This window comes from Crocodylus siamensis, chromosome 5 (genome assembly GCF_052110815.1).
Source record: "Crocodylus siamensis isolate JL-2025a chromosome 5, ASM5211081v1, whole genome shotgun sequence".
In the NCBI taxonomy this organism is placed as follows: Eukaryota; Metazoa; Chordata; order Crocodylia; family Crocodylidae; genus Crocodylus; species Crocodylus siamensis.
This window is the reverse complement of record NC_143399.1, coordinates 19,217,003-19,241,452: the sequence shown is the minus strand read 5'-3', so window position 1 is coordinate 19,241,452 and position 24,450 is coordinate 19,217,003. Positions and strand designations below refer to the sequence as shown.

General features: G+C 43.1%; 1 protein-coding gene across 1 annotated transcript in view; it reads right to left on the bottom strand.

The window, feature by feature from the left end:
• The window catches only part of LRRC7 (leucine rich repeat containing 7), a 231,908-nt gene that overhangs the window by 85,532 nt on the left and 121,926 nt on the right, over window positions 1-24,450 (bottom strand). Inside the window, exons 9-11 of the mRNA XM_090049025.1 lie at window positions 22,776-22,848; window positions 12,937-13,066; window positions 11,860-11,975 (exon numbers count right to left, since the gene is read on the bottom strand). Coding sequence (XP_089905151.1) covers window positions 11,860-11,975; window positions 12,937-13,066; window positions 22,776-22,848 — 319 coding nt within the window. The remainder of the gene's footprint in view (window positions 1-11,859; window positions 11,976-12,936; window positions 13,067-22,775; window positions 22,849-24,450) is intronic.

The following is a 24,450-nucleotide window of genomic DNA, read 5'->3' as shown; positions in this document are numbered from 1 at the left end:
AGCAAACAGAATCAGGACCTTTCTACCTGGAAGTTTAAATTGACTTTGAGGGGTTATATTTTTGTCTAAGAGATCTAAATATTTAAGTCAGTTTCAGATACATTATGCTGATTTCTGTCACTCTCTGAAGGAAAAATGACAATGAGCCACGCATGCATCTCTGACTCCAGTGACTGCTATAAGCTAGGGATAGAAGTTACACATACACCAGTTTAACTAATCAGAAACCGGTTTAAATCTATAAGGCTAGGGACAGACATACAAAAAGCCTGAGCATGAATTCATTCTATTTTTGCAGGTTAGTCTAGCCTGGCTAGGTTAAATCGCTTTGTAACTGCACAGACACCTCAGACATGCAGGTACATTCCTGCAGCAGCTCAGGCTAGAAGCTGGGGGGCGCTAGAGCAACCCTCCCTTCCCTTCACAAGGCTGATCTGAGGAGGGCGTGGCCAGGCCCCAGCAGGATTAGGGAGGGATTCCCCTCTCCTTGATAACAGAGCATTTATCAGCTCTGTTATCAACATTTATCACCCCAACAGAAAACAAACACCCTCTCTCATTAGTTCAAGCTCTTCTTAAACAAAGAAGGAATGGAGGGACATTACCAGCTGAGCTGTTATTAGGTCCAAAAGGCCCTAAGCCAACACTGCTGTCAGCCACAGCACAGACCGTAGCCAGCATGTGATCGGCTACCTAATGCTGAGGTGTCTGTGTAAAGCAGAGGGGATGGGGGATCCTTGCTTAGTAGGGAGTGGTGAGGGGCAGGGCAGAGCAGGAGGAAAGCCAGGCAGATGCTGCTGTGTGCAAGTCTCTGCCACAGCTGCATCCAGGGAGTAGAGGGGAGGAGCCAGCCCTGCTGTGGAGCAGAGAGCCCCAATCAGCCCAGAGAGCATGCCAAGATGCTGGGGAGTCTGATTTAACTTAACCAGAAAGGGGTCTGGGAAAGACATTGCATAAACTGGTTTGACCCAAATCAGTTAAGTCTAATATTACATTGAACTAGGTTTATCTCAAACCATTTTCAGTCATTTTCAAACTGGTTTATGTGCACTGATTATCTGTTCTGTTACGGGTTTAAACCAGTTTGTGTGTAATGTCTGTCTCTAGCCTAACAGAACAAGTTTTGCCGGGGGATGGGGCCACAGGGGGAAATGATGACGCTTCCCAGCCACGACAGGTGACCAGCACAAGAAGTACCCAGGTAAGTGGCAGGTGTCCAGATAGTCCTGGGTTCAGGGGAGCAGTGCATACACCAACAGGAGGCCTTAAATGCCTCTACACTAATGCACGTAGTATGGGGAACAAGCAGGAGGAACTTGCCCTCCTGCTAGCCAACACAAACCCAGACATAGTGGGGCTCACTGAAGCGTGGTAGGATTCAACCCATGACTGGGCAGTAAACATCAAGGGCTAGAGAATATACAGGCAGGACAGAATGGGGAGGAAAGCTGGGGGTGTGGCTCTCTGTCAAAAAGCAACACACATCCTCAACAAACAGCATGGGGTTGGAGGAGGGGCAGATTGAAGTGCTCTGGGTTAGAATACAAGGGAGTTGGGGGGGAAAGGGACTTAATGGTGGGTGTCCACTACAGACCACCCAACCAGGGGGAACAGCTGGACTGAGAATTCTCAGGTCAGCTGGCAGAGGTAGTTAAGTCAAGGGAAGCAGTCATCATGGGTGACCTAAACTACCCAGACATCTGCTGGAAGGAGCAGTCAGCTAGGTCTGACTGCTCACGTAGGTTCCTAGCCAAGATACAGGACCTCCACCTAACCCAGGAAGTGCACAGTCCCACCAGGGGGAATGCCTTGCTGGACCTGGTCCTGGCCACAGGTGACGACCTGGTGAGGGGGCTGAGGGTTCTCAACCACCTGGGCGATAGCGATCATTGCCTACTGGAATTCACCATCCAGCACAGGGCGTCAAAGGCCTGCAGCAAGCCAGCAGCCCTGGACTTCAGGAGGGCTGATTTCAATGAATTAAGGAGATTAGTCAGGGAGGCACTGAGGTCCCGAAGGCGAGGGGAGTTGGGAGTCCAAGATGAGTGGTTGTTCCTTAAGGAGATGATTCTCCGAGCCCAAAGGGCAACAATCCCAATATGAGCTAAAGGGGGCAAGAGTGCTCAAAAGCCCCCATGGCTCACCAAAGGCATTCAGGAATGTCCGAAAGCTAAAAAGGAGGCATACACTCAATGGATGGGAGGGGCCATCACCAAAGAGAATTATATCTCCATTGCTTGAGACTGTAGGGGGCCTCTAAGGAAGGCTAAGGTGGACACAGAGCTGGGACTAATGACCTGGATCAAAGACAATAAGAAGTCCTTTTTTAAATACACAGAGAATAAAAAGAAGGTACTGGGTAATGTGGGGCTCTTGCAGGACACGCCTGGCAATCTGGTGGTTGCACCAGATGATAAAGCTGACCTCTTTAACAAATTCTTTACCTCCATATTTCTGAGCAGGGACCGGGACATCCCCCCCACCAGAATCCTGGACGAACTCAGAAAAGGCACAGACAGGCCCAGGGTCAGAGAGGACCTGGTCAGGGAACTTCTGGTGGGACTGGACATCTTCAAATCAGCAGGTCCAGATGATCTTCAACCAAGGGTGCTGAGGGAATTGGCAGAGGACATTGCGGGACCCCTTGCACAGCTTTATAAACATTCATGGTGCTCTGGCGAGGTGCCAGAGGACTGGAAAAAGGCCAAAGTGGTCCCTATTTTCAAAAAAGGGAGGAAGGAGGACCCAGGAAACTATAGGCCCACCAGTCTTACCTTGGTCCTGGGGAACTCTTTGAGAAAATTATCCAGGAGCACATCTGCAAGGGACCAGCAGGGGAGATTATAATTAGAGGCAATCAATATGGGTTCATTAGATACGGGTCCTGTCACACCAACCTGGTTGCCTTCTACGACCAGGTTACAAAAGCCCTGGATGCAGGTGTCATGCCTTCCTGGACATTAGGAAGGCCTTCGACGCTGTCTCTCACCCCATTCTCATCAAAAAATTAGGTGACTGTGACAGTGATGCCTACACAGTCACAAGGGTTGCAAATTGGCTGAAGGGCCACACTGAGATAGTGGTGGTGGACGGGTCGTTTTTGACCCGGAGGGATGTGGACAGTGGGGTTCCTCAGGGCTCAGTCCTCAGACCCGCACTGTTCAACATCTTCATCAACGACTTTGACAAGGGGGTGAAAAGCACCTTGTTCAAGTTTGCAGATGACACTAAGATATGGGGAGAAGTGGGCACGTTACAAGGGAGGGACAGGCTACAACTCGATCGGGACAGGTTACAAGGGTGGGCAGATGAGAATAGGATGGGTTTCAATACTGACAAGTGCAAGGTGATGCACCTGGGAAGGGAGAACCAGCAACATACCTACGGGCTGGGGAACTCCCTTCTTGTCAGCAAAGAGGCTGAAAAGGACCTTGGAGTCATTATTGATTCGAACATGGGCCGCCAATGTGAGGACACAGTCAGTAGGACCAACCAGACCTTGGCATGCATCCACAGATGCATCACGAGCAGGTCCAAGGAGATGATCCTCTCCTTCTATGCAACACTGGTCAGGCCACAGTTGGAGTACTGTGTCCAGTTCTTGGTGCTGCACTTCAGGAGGGATGTGGACAGCATAAACAGGGTCCAAAGGAGGGCCACTTGCATGATCAGGGGGCAGCAGGGCAGGCCCTGTGAGGGGAGGCTGTGGGACCTGAATCTGTTCAGCCTCAACAAGAGAAGGCTGAGGGGGGATCTGGTGGCCATCTATAAACTTACCAATGGGGACCAGCAGGGAACAGGAGAGACCCTGTTCCCCCAAGCACTATGAGGAGTAACTAGGAATAACGGCCATAAGTTGACTGAGAGTAGGTTCAGGCTGGACATCAGGAAGCACTACTTCACAGTCAGGGCGGCTAGGATCTGGAACCAACTTCCAAGGGAAGTGGTGCTTGCTCCTACCCTGGGGGTCTTCAAAAGGAGGCTGGATAATCACTTTGCCAGGGTCGTTTGACCCCAGCATTCTTTCCTGCCATGGCAGGGGGTCGGACTTGATGATCTGCTCAGGTCCCTTCCAACCCTACTAACTATAAAACTGTAAGTTCAGTGAATATAAACCAGTTTCAAAATGGCCAAAACTGGTTTACAATAAAACTGGTTGAATGTAGTATCATACTTAACTGATTTGGGTCAAACTGCTTTATGCAATGTCTGTCCCAAACCACTTCCTGGAATATCTTAAACTAGAATCCCCCAGCATCACAGCATGCTTTTCACACCTGGGCTGGGCTGTGCTGTCTGTTCAAATCACTTATTTCTTTTGTGCATGTATTTTGTAAATTTAGGCATTGCAATTAGGATTTAAGACACAAAAAAAGTACAGAAGGGTGTGGGCTGATCACTGATTGATCATTGATATGCATCAGAAGCCAGAACCTAGGGTGTGTACGTCAGCATAACCCACTGACTTTCACTGAAGTGATACTGATTTTCAACACTGATTCATCTCCCCTACTGGCCTCTTTCACTCAGCAGAACAGAAGACAAAAAAGTTGTACTGGGCCTCTCAGCAAAGTCTTAAATCAACCTTACTTTCATTTACTAATGCTTCTGATAAGTATATACAGAAAGCATAACACTGGCAAATGTATAAAATTTATGAATAGGATATTCAACAAAACTTTCTTTTTCCTCCCAAAAACCTAAATTTCTCACTGGACAGTTTGGAAAATAACAAGTGTACCTGTTTTGCTTTTATGTGGACCTACTTAGTAAAACATTAAGTTAGCCAAGGTGGAAGTCGAATTGTTATATGGACAGCTCACGTAAATGATTCAATTAAAATAACGTACACACCAAAAGCAAACCACCAAAAAGCAAAATAGTTTATCCTTCATAGGGGCCCAATCCTCTGCCTAGCATGCACTATGACTAAGTTTTGTGCTGGATGAATTATGTGCCAGTCAGGGGTAAGGGAGATGGAAATTTTCAGAACAGGAAAATTTCTGCAGGACAATATTACAGATTGCTGCATGACCATATTACAGATGCTACATTCTGACAGCAAGGGGAGAGAAGATGGCTCATAGAAATGTGTAGTCATAAATCCTACAGATGCTGCCACAGACAGCAAGACATAGAAAGCGACATGGACATGATTTCCTGTGTGGGGTCATCACATCTTTCACTCTTTGAATCATACCTGTTTTACAGCATTTAGGCCTACTGTGGTCCTCTACTACTTGCTTGAGCAACAGGATTTGAACTCACACAATTACAATTTTACAATTTTAGAAAAAAAACTAACTTTTTACAGAAGATAACACAAGTGATAACTGATACATTTTAAAATAGTGTATCAGTGCCAAGGGAGTGAATGACTGACTGATGATGCTCAAGCTCCCCCTGCTTGGCAAGAAGTATGTCATTATCATCAGTGTGTATGCCCCTACCATGACCAACTCCAACGAAGTCAAGAACCTATGATGACCTCCACTCCATGATTGCTGCTGTACCGAAGTCTGACTGTCTCATCCTCCTTGGAGACTTCAATGCCAGGATTGGCTTTGACTGCCAAGCATGGGATGGCATCATTGGGAAGCACAGGATCAGAAGCTGCAATAGCAATGGTCTTCTCCTGCTCAAACTACGTGCTGAACTCAAGTTCTTGGTTACTAACACTGTGTTCTGTCTCCCCAACTGGAAGAAGACATCGTGGATGCACCCTCGCTCCAAGCACTGGCATCTTATCGACTATGTCATCATCCGAAGGAGGGACAGATGCGATGTTCATGTAACCAAAGCAATGTGTGGTGCTGAATGCTGAACTGATCATTGGCTCATCTCCTACAAAAGATCATGATTCAAACCAGATGGAGTCCACAAGAACGAAGTGCACCTAAGCGCCTCAACACTGCTGGGCTGATAAATGACAGCACCAGGCTGTCTTTTGTGAATCGTCTGAAAGATCAGCTTCATGCTACACCACTCTATTCCGGCTCCACAGAAGCCAACTGGAAGCTTTGTGAAGCTTACACTCTGCAGCTCTTGAGACCCTGGGACCAAGTGTCCGCAAACACCAAGACTGGTTCAATGACAATGATGAGGCGATACAGCGGGTTCTCTGATGCCCTAAAGACTGCCTGTGGTCCACAGATCCTTGGATCCTCCCATCTGCCGTCTGTGGATGGGACCATGCTTCTAACTGACAAGGCTCCGATCCTTCAGAGATGGGCTGATCTTCAGCACTGTCCTCAATCAGACTTCTTCCGTCAACATGGATGCCATATGCCTCAGGTGCAGCAACACCTCACTTGAAGCTCTGTCTACAATTACAGAAGTCCAAAAGGCCATACAACAAATGTCTAGTGGCAAAGCTCCTGGAGCCAATGTGATTCCAGCAGAGGTCTACAAAAAAGGTGGTCATGACCTCATGGAGAAACTAACTGAGATCTTCTGCAGTATGTGGGTGCAGGAGGTAGTCCCTCAAGAATTCAAGGATGCCTTCATCGTCCACCTGTACAAGAGGAAGGGAAATTGCCAACTCTTTGACAACCACAGAGGCATCTCCCTCCTCTCAACTGCCAGCAAGATACTCATGAAAGTCCTCCTCAACTGGCTGACCAACCATCTAAATGACCTACTGCTGAGAGCCAATGCGGCTCCAGAAAAGGACATGGAACCACTGACATGGTGTTTGCAGCCTGGCAGCTTCAAGAAAAGTGCCAGAAACAGAACGTCAACCTTCTCCTCATGTTCATCAACCTAACCAAAGCCTTTGACAGGGTGAACCATGAAGGCCTCTGGGAAATCATGAAGAAGTACAGATGCCCTGGAAAATTCATCAATATGGTTCAACAGTTCCATGACAAGATGGTATGCGTCCGTGCAAATGGCTCTGACCCCTTTCTGGTCACAAATGGCATCAAGCAGGGCTGTGTGCTCACACCTACCCTCTTCAGCATGATATTCTCTGCCATGCTGTCGGATGCCTTCCAAGATGATGACCTTGGTATGGGGATCAGGTACCATTTTGACAGAGACATCTTCAACCTGTGCAGGCTCCAAGTGAGCTCCAAAGTCCAGACAGCCACACTTTGTGACTTCCTCTTCTCTGACGACTGCGTTATGTGCAAGTCTCACAGGCTGACATGCAACAGTCCATGGACCTATTCTTGTCAGTTTGTGGCAACTTCAGACTCACTATTAACATGAAGAAGACCGAAGTGATGTTTCAACCTGTGCCTAGCACAACACCCCAGGAACCACACGTCTCAGTTAAAGGCCAACAACTGTCAATGATCAACAAGTTTGTCTATCTAGGCAGCATGCTCTCCCGTGCTGTCCACATTGGTGACAAAGTCAACACGAGACTAGCAAAAGCTAGCGTGGCCTTTGGCAGACTCCGTAAATCAGTCTGGGACCACAGAGGCATTGGAATGTCGACAAAACTGAAGGTATACAAAGCCATAATTCTCCCAACCTCCTCTATGGCTGCAAAAGCTGGATCATCTACCAGCATCATGTCAAGAAACTAAACCACTTCCACCTGTGCTGCCTGTGAAAGATACTAAAGATCAAGTGGCAGGACAAGATTCCAGACACTGAGCTGCTCAGAAGATCAGCTCTCCCCAGTATTCACACTCTACTGAAACTGGCACAGCTAAGATGTGCCTCCACCTTTCAAGAATGCCCAACACTCACCTGCTGAAGAAAATCTTTTATGGCGAACTGTCAAATGGAGTACGTTCTCATGGTGCACCAAAGAAGTGGTACAAGGACACCCTAAAGGTGTCCCTAAAGAGTTTCAGCATCATCCTGAGTCATGGGAGCAAATCACTCACCATCCATGGAGGTCATGTCCAGAATGGAGCACTGGCCTTCAACAGCAACAACACAGCAGAAGCAATGAAGAAATGTGTGGCCAGGAAAATGAAAACCTCTCATACCCAGTCCTCATTGCTTTCCTGCCCGTGCTGCAGCAGATTGTTCAAGGCAAAGATCGGGCTTATAAATCACCTATGTACCCATGCAACCTAGCCTCCACCCCCCACCTTTCTCTTGCTTCTCTCTCTTCTCTTCTTTTTCCTTTTTTTCTCCTTTTCTCTTTTCTCCCTCCCTGTTTCTTTCCCATTTCTTTTCTCTCTTCTCCCTCCCTGCCCCACTGGATGCAGTCACCTTCACCCACAGAGGATGATTTATATCTATATATACAAAATCAAAATAGACATAAGTAGGCATAGTAAAACTATTTATCTGGCATACAATGTTAATCATGAAGCAATATTTTGATAGCATGCTATTGCCTTAATCCCTGACTGATTATTTAGTAAAATCGCTATTTACAGTAAATTGCAAATAGCCATGTCAAGAAGGGAACAATATGTTCCCTTGTATAATGTTTAATTTCCACCCATAAAATGTTTTCTTGAATCCCAGAAAATAAAGGAAAACCAAAATTTCCCCTGTAGTTTCTTGGGAGAAAAAACAAAAACAAAATCAACAAAAAGGATTTCTAATTATACCCCTAAGTCTCAAACTGTCAGTAACAGACAATACCATTTGTTAACATACGTTATAAATTAGGGGCTTATGCCAAATTGGGATAAAGACTTTGGATCAGTTCCTTTTCTTTAATCCTAGAATACACTCTGCTTGTAATTTGTGGAGTACTGCACTGTAACAGCTAAGTAATATCTAATTTGCCTATGTTTAAATGAGCACTGGTGAAGTTATGTTAGCTACAGTTAAGTACTACCCATTTTCAGCAGGGGAAATTTAGGCTGAAGATTAGGAGGAACATTCTGCCTATGAGGATGGTCAAGCATTGGAACAGACTACCTAGAAAAATTGTGGGCTGGGATGGTTTAGTCAGGAATGATTTTGCCTTGAGCAGGGGGCTGGACTAGATGACCTTATGAAATCCCTTCCAGCCATACTTACTTATGATCTTTTCTGCTATATAAGTCAGTCCATTTTGGTGATTCTAGGCATGTCTATAAATCTAGCCTGGAGTGATTTTCAAAATCCCCAAATGTGCTAACTGTAAAGTTATTTTAAAATCCAGAATGCTTTCAAAGCTCAGTAATAGGCATCTGATTCCCCAAAACCAGCAATACCTCTTTTGGCTTTAGTCACTTTATTGAAGTCTCATTTACTCACAGACTACCTTCTATGCCTCTTCCATGACCTGGAAGTATGACCTACAGACTTATTGCCTTTCTGCTAGGATTGTCATTAATGCTTCCACTTGTCTCCGTTATTGACTGTTCAGTGTGACGTTGATCAGTCAATCCAACCACCTTTGATACTAGTGACTTGACCAGTTCTGTCGGATACCCTGGTTTAAACCAGGGTATCCCATTAATAATCCCTGAAGTAATTAATTCCATGCATTTAACAAACTAAAAATTTAGAATAAATTCTGACACTGCTTTTGTCCTCAAAATTACAGAAAATATCATTAGGCATTCTAAAATATAAATGATATTAAATGATGATAAGGGTGGGGAAAGTCTTTTTAGGTGCTGATGGAAATGTTCATGTTGGCAGTTTATTTTAAAATCACGGACATATATTTTTCTTTCCTGATGAGTCATTTTTCTTATGTTCAGCAGAACCACTCACTGAATATTGCATGCTCAGTACTAAAGCATATTGTTATATTCTCAATAAAAAAACAACACAAACTCTATAGAAGGTTTTCAAAAGTCTGCTTGTACCTCTTTCCCAAGAAGGCTAACCTTAAAGACCTGGAAAAATCTATACTGAATATCAGCTAAAGCAGTGTGTGCGCACTGAGCTCCTAATACATATTGGGAACACTTTCTGAATTTATAAACATCTCTACTTAATTTTGGTGACATTCAAAATAAACACCTGTGTAATGAGTGACACATCTAAAACACAACATGAAAATTACTGGGCATTTAGTTGTGTGGTGTTGACAAAAGAATGGTGTCAGCAGTCAAGCTCACAGAAAAGAGATGACTGATGTTTGTGACACTTCTGTCCACAGACGTCAGTTATAACTCTAAACAGACTGACAACAATAACATATGCATAGAGGAAAAGCTGAAGAAGATAATCATTGACATTTTTCTTTATCATTAACAAAATAGTACTAGCACACTCCTGGTTACGGATATAAATCACTGTTGCTGTCTTGCTCCTGTCCATAAATGGAAAACACTTGTATAACTGGAAAATACTTGACAGAAAAAGAAAATATGCAATAAGAAATGATCTTGACTAAGAATGCTTTAATTTTCTAATGGGCTTTTCCCATCTTTGATTTCTATGGGCTAGATGAAGTAGCAGCTAAGAACTGCAGGGCTCCATGCTGGCACCAAAGAAATTATCATAGCTTTAGATGTATATGCATATAATAATGTACAATATATAATGAAAACAATTGTGCTGTTAATAAGAATTAGTATCAGAAATACTACACAAATTAATTCCTCATCAGGTCTGTTTAGGCTAAGTTGTAGAAAAAGGATGTTGGTTTTTAGGTCTTCTGCAAGAAAAATCTAAAACTAAGCATGTGCCATTTGTTCTCAAGATAATGGAATGATGCCAAAAGCAACTTTTACATGATTAATATTTTGTGTAATTTATGGTTACTGATGGGGAAAACCTTGACAACTGAATTTCAGTTAAAAGCATCCAAACATGAAGATGTTTATTTGAAATTTATCCTAACACTTCAGACTAGAAATATGCAGAACCAGGATTTTTCAATAATTTCAACTTTACCCCAGGCTGGAGGTAAAACATTCTTCATGGAGTTGTGGTAATTCTACTTTTAGTCACTGCTGATATCCACAGTAATCAAAGTGTGAAAATTATTTTTTTAAAAGAACACACAAATACTACAAAAGTTTTTTAGATCCTGAAAAAAAAAGTAAGGTTTGGCTAAGCTTCTGTTTCATCTGAAGTGCTTCTGCCATCTTTCCATCAGCTTGATTCTGCTTTTACACCAGTTTAACACTGGTGTAACTCACTTGACTTCAGGGAAATGACCTGTGATATAGGCTGATATCAAGCCAGAATCAGACTCCATGACATCTAACTAAAATACAGAAATGCTCCAATGGAAGCAAGTAGATACTTGTTAAATGTACTAAAGGATATTTTTCTGTTATTTCATTATTTCTTTAATTGGAAAATTAACTTCAGTTAACGACCCCTTATGCTTTGGAAGCGTGAAGCCTTACAAAAATACGAGTATTTTCAGGAAAGGATTGTCAGTGACAATATTCTTTCATGTACCATTTACCACACTATTTAATAAAGCTCTAAAGTTAATATCTTTTGGGGCATGTGAATTTTATAGATAAAACTTTTTCCTAATGTGTGCGTGGGACAGAGAAGGGGCAAATCATTCTGACCTTAAATCTTGTTTTTATGAAAGCAGCTCAGTTATTTCAAAAGGAACAGTTGTATGAATAACGGGGAAAGGATTGGACTTTTCAGTGAAAACATGATTCTGCTGAAGTCATCGGGACTTTTGTTCAATGGAATCAGGATTTCACCCTTGGTCTCCCATATATCAGGATGTGATCATCTTAATGAAAGGAATAACATAGTATCATAAAGCTTATATAAGGTTCTTAAAGTAATTTTATCATGCACATGAGTGGGCAGTTTCACATAATACCAGTGGATAAGGATTTTACCATCTAAGACGAGGACTAAATATTGAGTACACTAAAATTTTTCTACAGACTTCAGTGGAACCAAAACTTGCCCCTGTAGATGAAAGAAAAATACTTCCATATCTATAAGCCATGAATAGCTTAAAATCTTCATTCAGCAAACAGCTTCTAGGGCAGAATAATTTAATTACACAAAATGTACCTGTTATCACTTAAATTTAACACTCTGAGTTTCTGCATCTGACCAATCTCATCAGGAAGGAATTCGAGCTTGTTAGAGCGCAGAGACATAACAGTTACATTTTTACAGCTTCCAATCTATAAACATGAAAAACAAGAAGTTAGAATACTCAAATTGCAAAAGGTCCTCATCAGTTATTCTTCTTAGAAGGTTACGTGGCCTAACTACATCTTTAAAATAAATTAAGATAATTACCACTTACGGTGCATATCTCTAATAAAAAAGTTTGGGCCCAACTGACTTCAATGAGAGCAGGATCAGGTGCATTACCCTTTAACAACTCCATAAACAACTTTTTGTGTTATAATTAAACCTGTTTGCTGTCAGTACTTTGCTGCTACATTAAGGTGAATGTATACACATCACATTTTTTCATACAGCTTGACTGATATACTTTCTATTATTATAATATGCATACATTAATTAAATACTCATTTCCAATTCTAGTCTCCCTGTTTTACATTCTCCTTGACTGTCAAAGTCAAAAGCATAAGCCCTCAATTTACGATGTAAAATGACAAACACAATTTAATGGAGAGGTATCCTGTGTATTTTCTGTTAAGAAAGGAGCTATGATAACGAGAGGTGACAAGACAGACCGGGTCCCCACTGACTATAATGGGGTTGTGTATCACAGAATTTGGCCTAAAAACTACTTCTACAACTAATTTGTGCTGGTGAGGTGATATTTTTTAACAGTTATGAGTTTTGTTTTTATTATGATGACACAAGCAGAAAATAAAGAATCTAATACTTAGTTGAAAATCAAGCACTTCTTGGTAAGGCATAAGAAACGTACACAGGGTTAAATCAAGTTTGCCTTACTTGCAGATATAGTATCATTAGGATTAAATAAACTAGTGAGTAAAGCAAGTAGGATCCGTTCGTCCATCTATAACATTAACACCCCATTCTGCAGTCACATGAAGCTTCCTATATCTGTCATATCTTCCGTGGAAGTTTGTGTGACCTAAGACTGAAAGATTAGGTATTTTATGTAAGACACTTCATAATTTATAAAAAGAATCAGTTTCTCACTTCTCTGGGCAATTCAGTCAGAAAATTCTCATCCACAGCTAACGTTCGCAAACTGTGAAGGTAGCCAATGGTAGAAGGCAGGGATTCCAATTCGTTACAGCTGCAGTCAAATTCTTCTAACAGAGATAAACTGCAATTTCAAAACAAACTGGTTAGATGGTTTCAAAAAGTTATATAAAAAAACCAAACAAGTTCAAGTTTAAAGTACCAGGTTACTATATTGAAAACTCATACACTAAAAAGTAAGAGGAATTTTTCAAACTGTTTCATAATGAAATGTTGAACATGTAAAAGACCTAAAGCATTTTAGAAAGTTTTGAGAATACGATTAAACAATGTTATCTATGTATTTAAAGGAAAACTGGCAAGACATTTTAAGGACTATCACTTGGTTCTATAAAATATTATCATTATGACTCTAGTATTGATGTGCCTCAAGGACTCAATCAAGGTTGGGGTTCTATTGTCAATGTTTAGGTCCTAAACATTTAAAAGAAATAAAAGACAATGCCTCTTCTGAACAGTTTATAATCTAAAGAACCCAAGAGATACAATAGATGAAGATAACTACTGTGTGAGAAGGAAATACAAAAACCAGTAGAAACTGCCCCAAACTGCATTGTTTCCAACTAATACTACTAAAATCATGCTTGATAGCACTTGATTAGTAGAAAAGCTGAACTTGTATCCCAACCCAACAAAATAAAATGAAACTGCCACACTTAGCTATCAAACAGAACATACATTCTTTGTAAGTGTGGATATATTAAATTTTCAAAGACTATTTCCGCAAACTGTATTATGAAACAATCTTTGAAAGCTATCTATAAGGCCCACATTGACACAAAGAACAGAAATAAGTCATCTTGGAGAGTATATGGTAATTTAACTTAGAGCACTTAAGAGTTTTCATGTCAAGCCATTACTGCCTGATAAGTGGAACAGAGTGCTCTAGCATACTGAGCACATGAATGTTAAGCAGTAAATGCTTCCCATATTAAAAAAAATCTATTTTTTCTCAGTGTTCTGACTGGATCCTTTCTTATTTTATGGTGCCATACTGCCAAACAGTTAAAAAACACCCTGGCCATTTTGGGTGATATAGTTATGGTTTTAAGAAAGGGGCTGAAGTTGACAGGCATTCTTCTGTTCAGAAATATATTCTACGGTTAGCTATAGGCGGCAGCATCAAAGCAGGTTTGCAAGGAAGCCCTGTAAGCCTTGTGAGTAACAGGTTTAAATGGGAACAACTGGATCTCTACTAAAGATGAAAATTCTGATGAAAACTTTAAAAATCTTGTAGTTCTAAGAATAAGAGAGAACTCTTTGCCCCTACGTTACAGGGCAGATAGCTTAAACAGCTGTCCTGTACACTCTTATGAAACTGAGAGTTTGGTTTATTTGAACTGAAGCAGGTAACAAATATCTTGGACATATACATGAAGGGGTGAAATGAATTGGCAAGACACCCAAATGGGAAATCTCCTTCATTTGGCTTGGACTATGGTGGAGTCCTTTGTATTTTTTATTAATATGGGTCCTTCTTAAGGAGATCCAAGTTGTAAGACTTGTCCACTGTCAAACAAGATGTGTGTTATAGAACTATGAGCAGAACCATCTGGTACGGAGTGCTGTCACCTCATCTAGCTTGGCAGCTCCCAACCTCCTGATGCCCCACTACCATCTTTCCCATCTGACACAAGAATTACTTTTCTTCTTCTGACATCCAGTTTTCAGCAGTTAGATGGTTAGATGAGCTCCAAACTCCCAGATAGCAGGAAAGTATCTGAGAAAGTCCAGCCTCTGACCAAGCTTAGAGAAAAACTTCTGGAAGCTTTTGTTTTATTTTACTGCAAAAACGTTGCTGCTGAGTAACCCCAGTTGCTGAAAATTAATGTATATTGATTCTCAGGGATCACTTGTCCCCTTAGCTCTGCAAGACCAAGGTTTTGCTATTCCAGATGTAAAATTCATGACCGTACAGCCTCCTGATAGAAAAGGTAGATCTAGCACAACCAGTAAAGTTCAACCATGACCAATATATTGTCTATGATAAGATCTGTAATTATAGTTCTTTGATTGTAACCAAGGAACGTAGTGCTCAGTTCCAGAATATTTATATGGAGAATGAACTAGCAGTCAGTCCACAGTTTGCATTTCCTTCCTTCCAGGTATGCTCCCCAGACCCCACTCTCAACTAGATGCATCTGTTGCCAGATGTTTTGTTGGAAGCAGAGAGGAGAATCATAAATCCTTGCAAACACTGATTGGATTTTTCCACCAATCAGAGGATGAATTTAAAAAAGTACATAAATTAACATATGTACCTGGTGTCAATTAGGGCTGACAAGCAGTGTCATGGATCCCCCAAGGAAGGCACCTGTTTGTTTGGTCTCTGAGTACCCCCTGAAGCCAGCCCAGCAGTGGCTTCTATAGTAGGGGAAAGCCCTAGCTTCTTTTGACTGAGGCCCCAGCTCTTTGGTCCCTGACCCTCCCCATCTATCCATGGCCCCGCTTTAGGAAACTACTTCTAGTTCAGCTCCTGAGAGAGGAACTATATCTGTTCGAAGATAAACAGAATACACCAAGTGCCAAGCAGACAAGCAGATAGTTTCTCTCCAGTAAAGACATTCAAGATAGGGGGGAACAAGCCCCTTATCTTAGATTTGAGTATATGGCAGAGGGGGTTGGACAGGCATCTGCTATGGCTCTAAATTTGGCCCTCACCCAGGGTCAGGCTCAGAGCTGCAGCAGCTGCCTACCCTACCCCCCCCCACCTCTGCACCCCAGCTCTTCCCCCTCACCCCACCACCCCTCCACTTACCACCAGTCATGATTTCAGCCCCATTCTGGTACAGGGCATAGAGCACAGGGTAGCACTGGCCCCAGCCCAGCCATTCAGCAGCAGCAGTGACAGGTGCTCTGGCATCCTGAGTATAGAGCTGCCAAGCTGCCATCACTACTGAAACTACTGCTGCGTGGGTGGGCTGGGACCAGTGCTACCCTGTGCCAGAATAGGGTTGAATCCATGATGGATGGCAATGAGCAGGAGGAGAGAGGAGCAGGGCAGGACAGAGGCTGTAGGGGGCAGAGGCAGCGGGGGACAAAGGAAGGGGTAGGCAGCAGGTACCGTGGAGAGGCATATTATAATCAAACCCACAGTTTCTCACCCACAGGCACAGCAGGTAAAATCCATCATGCCGAGTCACAGGTGTGCAGGATGCCATATGTTCTAGCAAACTGAGATAGTTCTTCACTACTGTCCTTGGCTGATGCTTAACAGAGCTCCAAAATTCTTGAGAAAGATACTGTGTTTGTGGCAACATGAGGATCTCCAACTCACAGCCAGGTCAGTGAGAAGAAAATGAAGAGGGTTGGGGCAGCCTCACTCCTTTAACAGAGCCACGAGGACAAACCAGGCATATGTACTGCCTGGGTCACTGGTTTTTTTGCAATACACATCGCTGAGCTTTGTGTTACAAAGTTGCAACCTTTCAGATCACTATTTCTGATATACAGTATTTTGCCATCCTAGGGGAAAAAAGGAGTAGGATTCAATAAACCAAGTAAAGTGGCTTTGATGAGTGAGAAGAGATGAAAAAAGACAGCAGCCACCACCCAGCCTCAGTTTCCAATCTCCCTTTGGTCACAGATCTTCTTTCCTCATAAGCCTAGTTCCCAATTAGCAGCCCCAGGAAAAACCTAAAAAATACTGGCATCCACTAACACTTGTCCGCTGTCAAACAAGATGTGTGCTACAGAACTATGAGTACAACCATCTGGTACTGAGTGCTGTCACCTCATGTAGCCTAAGTGGCAGTTCCCAACCTACCGATGCCCCACTACCATTCTTCCCATCTGACACATGAATTACTTTTCTTCTTCTGTCATCCAATTTTCAGCAAGCATTTTCATGTACATAAACTGTGACCTCCGGATATCATATCTAGGTAAGCAGTTTCATTTCTTCCTTTGAAAAGGCCCTGATGATTCGGAGCTTAAAGTTCAGCACATACTTAAATATTCTGCTTGATTGAGGCCACAGCACCTAGCAGAGCCAAACATTAAATGCCTTTCAACCTTGGCTGCTTTAATAAAACTGCCAAAAAAGGTAATGGTGGCAACCTATACCTTAAAGATGACAAAGTGCTCTGTAACTCATGACGAGAAAGATTTCCCTCCTTCACACTACTGCTTTTTATGTCACAATAACATGTTCCACCCTGGTACCATGATTAGCACTTTTGAGAAAAGGACCTATTAGAAAGTCATCTAATGAATGAGTCACAGAAAGTAAATGCAGTCCTTGCTATACTGGGGGGGGGGGCACCCACTATTTCACCTATAATCCTATCAGCCCCTTCCATTTAAGAAGCATTATGATTAACAATGATGTGACAGAATTAATTGATTACTTTAGTGTTCTACAAAAATAGGTCTTAGCACTGCAGTATTTCTCTCTTGAGATCTAATTACCGCTCCCCAACAAACAACAGTTAGCAGATATTTGGCACAAAAAAGGACAGTACAGGGGATTCCTCTTAATGCTGAACAATTCAATCAAAGAGAAAATGCTGTAATGATAGGCTAGTTTATTATTATTTTTTAAAAACTGTATTGCAAAAAGTCACAAAAGCTAATACTAGGGAGTGTATAAATCATTCTGGATAATCCCACTAGAATTTCGAGCATCTCTAGCTCTTCCTGGTTATTGATATTTACCACTACACGAGCTATCTTTCATAATTTTCTCTTACAAGATTCACTCAACTTCTCTTGCCATATACTACTGAATAACACATAAATGAAATGACCCAGCACAAAGTAAGCTGTAAGAAACTACAATTGAAACTTCCTTGCTTATAGTTATAATGGTATAGAATTTAGATTTAATGGTTAGTTTAGTTAACCAGCAAAAGCGTAGGCAGAAGTGGGGGCTTGGTACATTCTACTTATATAGGTTTGTGACTAATGTGGTTCAGGAAACCTTGCTCTTTTCTGAGTCAAAGCATATTTAAATCTATCTTTTTGTCTGCAAAAGTAAAAAGAATGGTTCCAAAACTTTAATATGAAAGATTCAGGACATATCAAACCTAAGAAAATTACCTAAAGTAAAACTAGGAGTTACTGAAGAAGTGTTTAGTGAGAATATCGGCCACCACACGAATCTACAGCCTGAGTTTTCTCTGGCATATAAGTGAGATCTACTTGCTATATTATGCTGTTTGTTTACAGATTCACTTGACTGCATTTGAGTATGCAGTAATTCTGTACCTAATGATTCAAAACATTATATTTTAGCAACAAGACCATATTTAAATTTGCAGTTGTTAGAAGTGTGCATAGTCAACGTCCTGGGCACCTTTAAATTAAATAAAATGCAAATATGAAAAAATATTTCAAAGTAACATTTCATAAACGGCCTATAAATTTACTTTATTTCTCATAAATGCCCATCAGACAAACACAAATAAAAACAGAATGAAATCTCCTCAAAAGCAAGCAACTCAAACTTATAATTTATGTGTCTATGACCACTGACAGATATTAAAAAGAAGGTACGTTTGAATCTGATGTGATAGCACAACATTTGCGCTTCCTGCTATACCACACATGCATGGCAGGATGCACAATTGTGGGATCGAGCATCAGATCCCATCATGCCATACCACCAGTGCAGGGCGAGCCCAGGATCATTATTTCATAGATTTCATAGACATCAGGGCTGGAAGGGACCTCGGAAGATCATCAAGTCCAGCCCCCCGCCCAAAGGGCAGGAAGTCAGCTGGGGTCATAGGATCCCAGCAAGATAAGCATCCAATTTACTCTTGAAGGTGTTCAATGTAGGTGCTTGAACCACCTCTGATGGCAGGCTGCTCCAGACCTCGGGGGCTTGGACAGTAAAAAAATTCTTCCTTATGTCCAGTCTGAAACGGTCTTCCAGTAGTTTATAACCATTTCACCTCATCATCCCTTGGGGCGCTCTGGTGAACAAATGTTCCCCCAGATCCTGGTGGTCACCCCTGATAAACTTGTAGGTGGCCACCAGATAACTCCTGAGCCTGCGCTTTTCCAGGCTAAAGAGCCCCATGGCTCTCAGCCTGTCATCGTAAGGTCTGTTTTCCTGACCTCCGATCATGCATGTGGCTCTTCTCTGGACTCTCTCAAGCTTCTCCACATCCTTTTTGAATTGTGGAGCCCAAAACCGGATGCAGTACTCCAGCTGTGGCCTCACCAAGGCCAAGTACAATGGCAGAATGATGTCCCGGGATTTGCTTGAGAAGCATCTCTGGATGCAAGGCAGGGTTTGGTCGCTTTACTAGCTGCAGCATCGCATTGCAGGCTCATGTTCATCTTGTGATCAATGATGACCCCCAAGACTCTTCCGTAGTGCTAGCCAGTGTAGCACTGCTGAGCCTATAAGGATGCTGCAGGTTTTTCCTCCCAAGAACCTTGCATTTTTCAGTGTTCAGCACCATCAGGTTCTCGTCCAGCCATTTGCTGAGCCTGTCCAGGTCAGCCTGGATTGCCCTCCCGTCTTCTCGTGTGTAGTACTCCTCTTCAGGGAGGACTATACTGCGGTTGCTCGGGCATGCAGGGGGGCAGGCAGGCAGGCCAAAGCGGAGATGGAACTGGGACTAGCTTCCTGGATCAAGGATAACAAGAGGTCCTTTTTTAAATACATAGGGGGCAAAAAGGAGGTACCGGATAACATGGGGCCCCTGCAAGACAAGCTAGGAAACTTGGTTGTCACACCAGACAACAAAGCTAACCTATTTAATGACTCCTTTGCCTCCACTTTCCTGAGCAGGGACCAGATCAGCACCCCCACCGGGACCCCCTCAAACCCCAGGGGAGGCGCACCTAGGCCAGGGGTCAGGGAGGATCTAGTCAGGGAACTTCTGGAGGTACTGAATGTATTTAAATCAGCTGGTTTGGACGATCTTCACCCCAAAGTGCTGAGGGAACTAGCTGAGGTCATTGCGGGACCCCTCGCATGGTTTTACGACCACTCATGGTGCTCTGGTGTAGTGCCAGAGGAGCAATGTGGTTCCCATCTTCAAAAAAGGGAGGAAGAAGGACCCAGGGAACTATAAGCCAGTTAGTTTTCCCTCTATCCTGAGTAATCTTTTTGAGAGAATTATTCTGGCACATGTCCATGAGGGGCCAGCAGGGGCAACAAATACGGGTTCATTAGAGGCAGGTCCTGTCTGACCAACCTGGTGGCCTTCTACAACCAGGTCACCAAATCCTTAGATGCAGGGGTAGCAGTGGACATAGTCTTTCTGGACTTTCGGAAGGCCTTCGACACTGTCTCTCACCCCGTTCTCATCAAGAAACTGGGGGACTGTTGTGTTGACACCAACACAGTCAAATGGGTCGCCAACTGGCTTGAGGGCCGCACCCAGAGAGTGGTGGTGGATGGGTCATTTTTGACCTGGAGGGATGTGGGCAGTGGGGTCCCACAGGGCTAGGTCCTCAGGCCTGCACTGTTCAACATCTTCATCAGTGACTTGGACACAGGGGTAAAAAGCACCCTGCTCAAATGTGCTGACGACACCAAGATGTGGGGGGATGTGGGCATGCTAGAAGGGAGGAATAGGCTGCAATTGGACCTAGACAGGTTACAAGGGTGGGTAGATATGAATAGGATGGGATTCAATACTGACAAGTGCAAGGTGCTGCACCTGGGGAGGAAGAACCAGCACCATACCTACAGGCTGGGGAACTCCCTTCTTGTCAGTGCAGAGGCAGAAAAGGATCTGGGAGTCATCACTGATGCCAAGATGAACATGGGCCGGCAGTGTGGGGATGCAGTCAGGAAGGCCAACTGCACCTTGTCATGCATCCACAGATGCATCTCAAGCGGGTCCAGGGAGGTGATCCTCCCCCTCTATGCGGTACTGGTCAAGCTGCAGCTGGAGTACTGCATCCAGTTGTGGGCACCGCACATCAGGAGGGATGTGGACAACATGGAGAGGGTCCGGAGGAGGGCCACTCGCATGATTGGGGGCAGCAGGGCAAGCCCTATGAGGAGAGGAACCTGTTCAGCCTCCACAAGAGAAGGCTGAGGGGGGATCTAGTGGCCTGTTACTAACTAGTCACAGGGGACCAGCAGGCACTGGGGGAGTCCCTGTTTCCTCGAGCACTGCCAGGAGTGACTAGAAATAACAGTCACAAGCTGGCAGAAGGTAGAGTCAGATTAGACATCAGGAGGCGCTACTTCACTGTCAGGGCAGCTAGGATCTGGAACCAACTTCCAAGAGAAGTGGTGCTGGTTCCTACCCTGGGGGTCTTTAAGACAAGGCTTGATAATCACCTTGCTGGGGTTGTTTGACCCCAAGTACTCTTTCCTGCCATGGCAGGAGGTCGGACTTGATGATCTGCTCAGGTCCCTTCCGACCCTACTAACTAGAAACAATGCTTTGCCCCAAAGTTTGGTGTCATTAGCGAACTTGGCCAGTCCGCTTCTGACTCCAATGTCCACATCTTTAATGAAGATGTTGAACAATATGGGTCCAAGGACAGAGCCTTAGGGGACCACAGCCACAGCTGGAGTACTGTGTCCAGTTCTGGGTGCCACACTTCAAGAAGAATGTGGAGAGCCTGGCGAGGGTCCAGAGGAGGATCACTCATATGGTTGAGGGCCTCCGTGGCCAGCCCTATGAGGAGAGGCTGAGGGACCTCAATCTCTTCAGTCTCCGCAAGAGGAGACTGAGGGGGGATCTTGTGGCTGCCTATAACCTTAACAGGGGCCACCAGCAGGGACTCGGGAAAAGTCTGTTCACCAGGGCTCCCCTTGGGGTCACCAGGAACAATGGCCACAAGCTGAGGGAGGATAGGTTTAGGTTAGATATTAGGAAGAACTACTTCACTGTAAGGGTGGCCAGAGCCTGGAATAGGCTTCCCAGAGAGGTGGTGCTCTCACCTTCCCTGGAGATCTTCAAGAGGAGACTGGATAGGCACCTGGCTGGGGTCTTACGACCCCTGCCATCCCCAGTGCTCCTTCCTGCCCATGACAGGGGGTCAGACTAGATGAACTGTCTAGGTCCCTTCTGACTCATTGATTCTATGATTCTATGACCACACTGGTCACAGGGCACCATAATGATTGACTTCTATCAATTACTACCCTCTGGGTATATTATGGGAGTATACTCTCGAGGCTGGGAGCACTGGCCACATGTTCAATTAAAGGTGTGATAGGAACCAGCATGGAAGTTATTACACATTTTGTGTTCCTGGTTTTATCACACCATTAACTGAATAAACGTGCGGCCAGTTCACTAATTAAGGCGTAATTAACCTGTTAATCCTGGCTTAAGTGTAATGTGTCAGCAGTCTATGTGTCTAATTGCTGCATGGAAAGTTCATTTAAAACATCTACAAAACATTCAAAGCAGCCTTTGTGCGTGTGAAGTCTGGAACCACTTTATTCTCAGAGCTCAGTGCAGGTTGTTGCTAAGGAGATAGATGTACACTGGGTACTTTCTTAACTACACTATTACTCTTCTTCAATATGTTGCTCTACAGATCTAAATTAGAAGTAATGCAGGATGGAAATGTCTCTTTGTCTTTTGTGGTTGGAGAAACATAACACAAAATGGCAAATATTTTCTTTTACTTTAGACCAGTCTATGTCAACTGACTGAAGGGAGTTGATCCCAATTTACTCTGGTATAAATAAGCCTCATGTCAGGTCCACACTCATTTCAACAAGTCTGTGCAGTTTTGTCTTTTCAACAAACATATACTCTTGTCAGCAAAGCAGAAAAGAAAATATTTCTCTAGGCTCAAAAATTAGAGACACCAAAGCTTATAAAATATATTCTACTTACTTTCCAATTGCATTAGGCAGTATTGTAAGCTGATTGTCATCTACTTTTAGAGTTGTAAGCCTTTTCAATAATCCTGCAAAACAAAGAGGGACATCTTAAATGGCACATATAGTACAGAAGAGAGATTCTGGTCTTTTTTTAGGGATTTTTACCTGAATGAATTAAATATGTCTAACTTCTAAGTAGTCAGGGGTTGCATACCACACAGGCCACAGGTCTCTGGGCTGCACGTGCCATGGGCACCACCCTCCCTGCTATACTGCATGCCCGGGCGAGAGCCCCCACTGCACCGCAGGCCCATGCTGGCACTCCCCACACTGCTGGATTACTGGCCCACACAGCCCCAGCTTTACCCTCAGCTTCCCAAATTGTGCCTCACTGCACTGCACTGCACACCACCACCCACTGGGACAGGCACAGAAAGCAGAAGCTGGAGAAGGGAGGGGGAACTCGGAGAGCCCAGCTGCCCTTGCAGTAGGGGATGACAGGAGCACTTGCTGGGCGGGAGCCTGAGGCCTGCAACTTAAACCCTTCTGTGCTGCACACGGCCCAAAATAGAATTTTTAAAATAGAGGTGGTAAGAAAACAGAATTAACATCTTTTGAGAAATTCTAACATTTTAAAACATGTTTTTAACCTGAATTAAGATTTAAAAAGTCAACATCTGAAACTTTTTTATATAGAAATTTAAAAAACATTCTGATTAAGAAAAGATGAAGTGATTTATTGAACTGCTTAGTTTAATATTAAAATAATAGTAATAGTATAATATTAAGATAAACAATAATTCTAACGTCCAAGATAGGCTTCATGGAAACAACACACATTAGGAAAGAACATTAGAAATAAAAGCAGAAAGTGGCCTTGACCTCATTTATAAAATCGTTTGGCTAAGTGAAAGAACAATGAGACAAAAAATGTCTGCCTCCATTATTTATGATGACACCCCCATTTAACATGTTGAAGATTTTAGTGGAAGAACTAAAAAAGGATTATATTATATAAACATAGCACAACAGTGTGCAAGTATATGAAGAATATAAGTATCAAAGGAACAGTCTTCAAGGATTTTAACCAAGGGTCAGATGAAGACTGATTAAAATAATATTAAACTGAATATTAAGAAAACTTTCCTAAGAGTGAGCTCTCGTATGCTGAGATATAGTTTCTGAGATAGGAAATAAAATTAATGGAATAATCTCTAATTGAACAATGTACTCATGAATATGCTGCAGAAAACATTCCTGCAATGGTGGGGTGATTGATGAGACGTTTTAGTCGACATTTTCATCTAAAATTTCTACACATTAAATGCTGTTCCCAGGTTCAGGAATAAAAAAACTGGAGAACTGCTGATGACTTCCACAATAACTTTGGTTTTATCACCCTGATTAGGAGTGGTACTTTTAAACCTTTAAGGGCTTTAAGTGATACATAGATAGAGATATCTTTAAAGCAATTACACTCAGAAATAATAGGAATCCCAGATAATTGTGAATTCAGTAATCAACTGTGAATTCATCAACATCTCTAAGCATTTGCCTAATACTAAAGCATGGGAATATTCAAGGAAAGTCAAGTTAGTCTCAGCCTTATATATTTTGCTGAATCAGGGCCTGACCTCAAAATAAATTATAGAAATCAAATAAGAAATAATATAAACATAATCTTATTC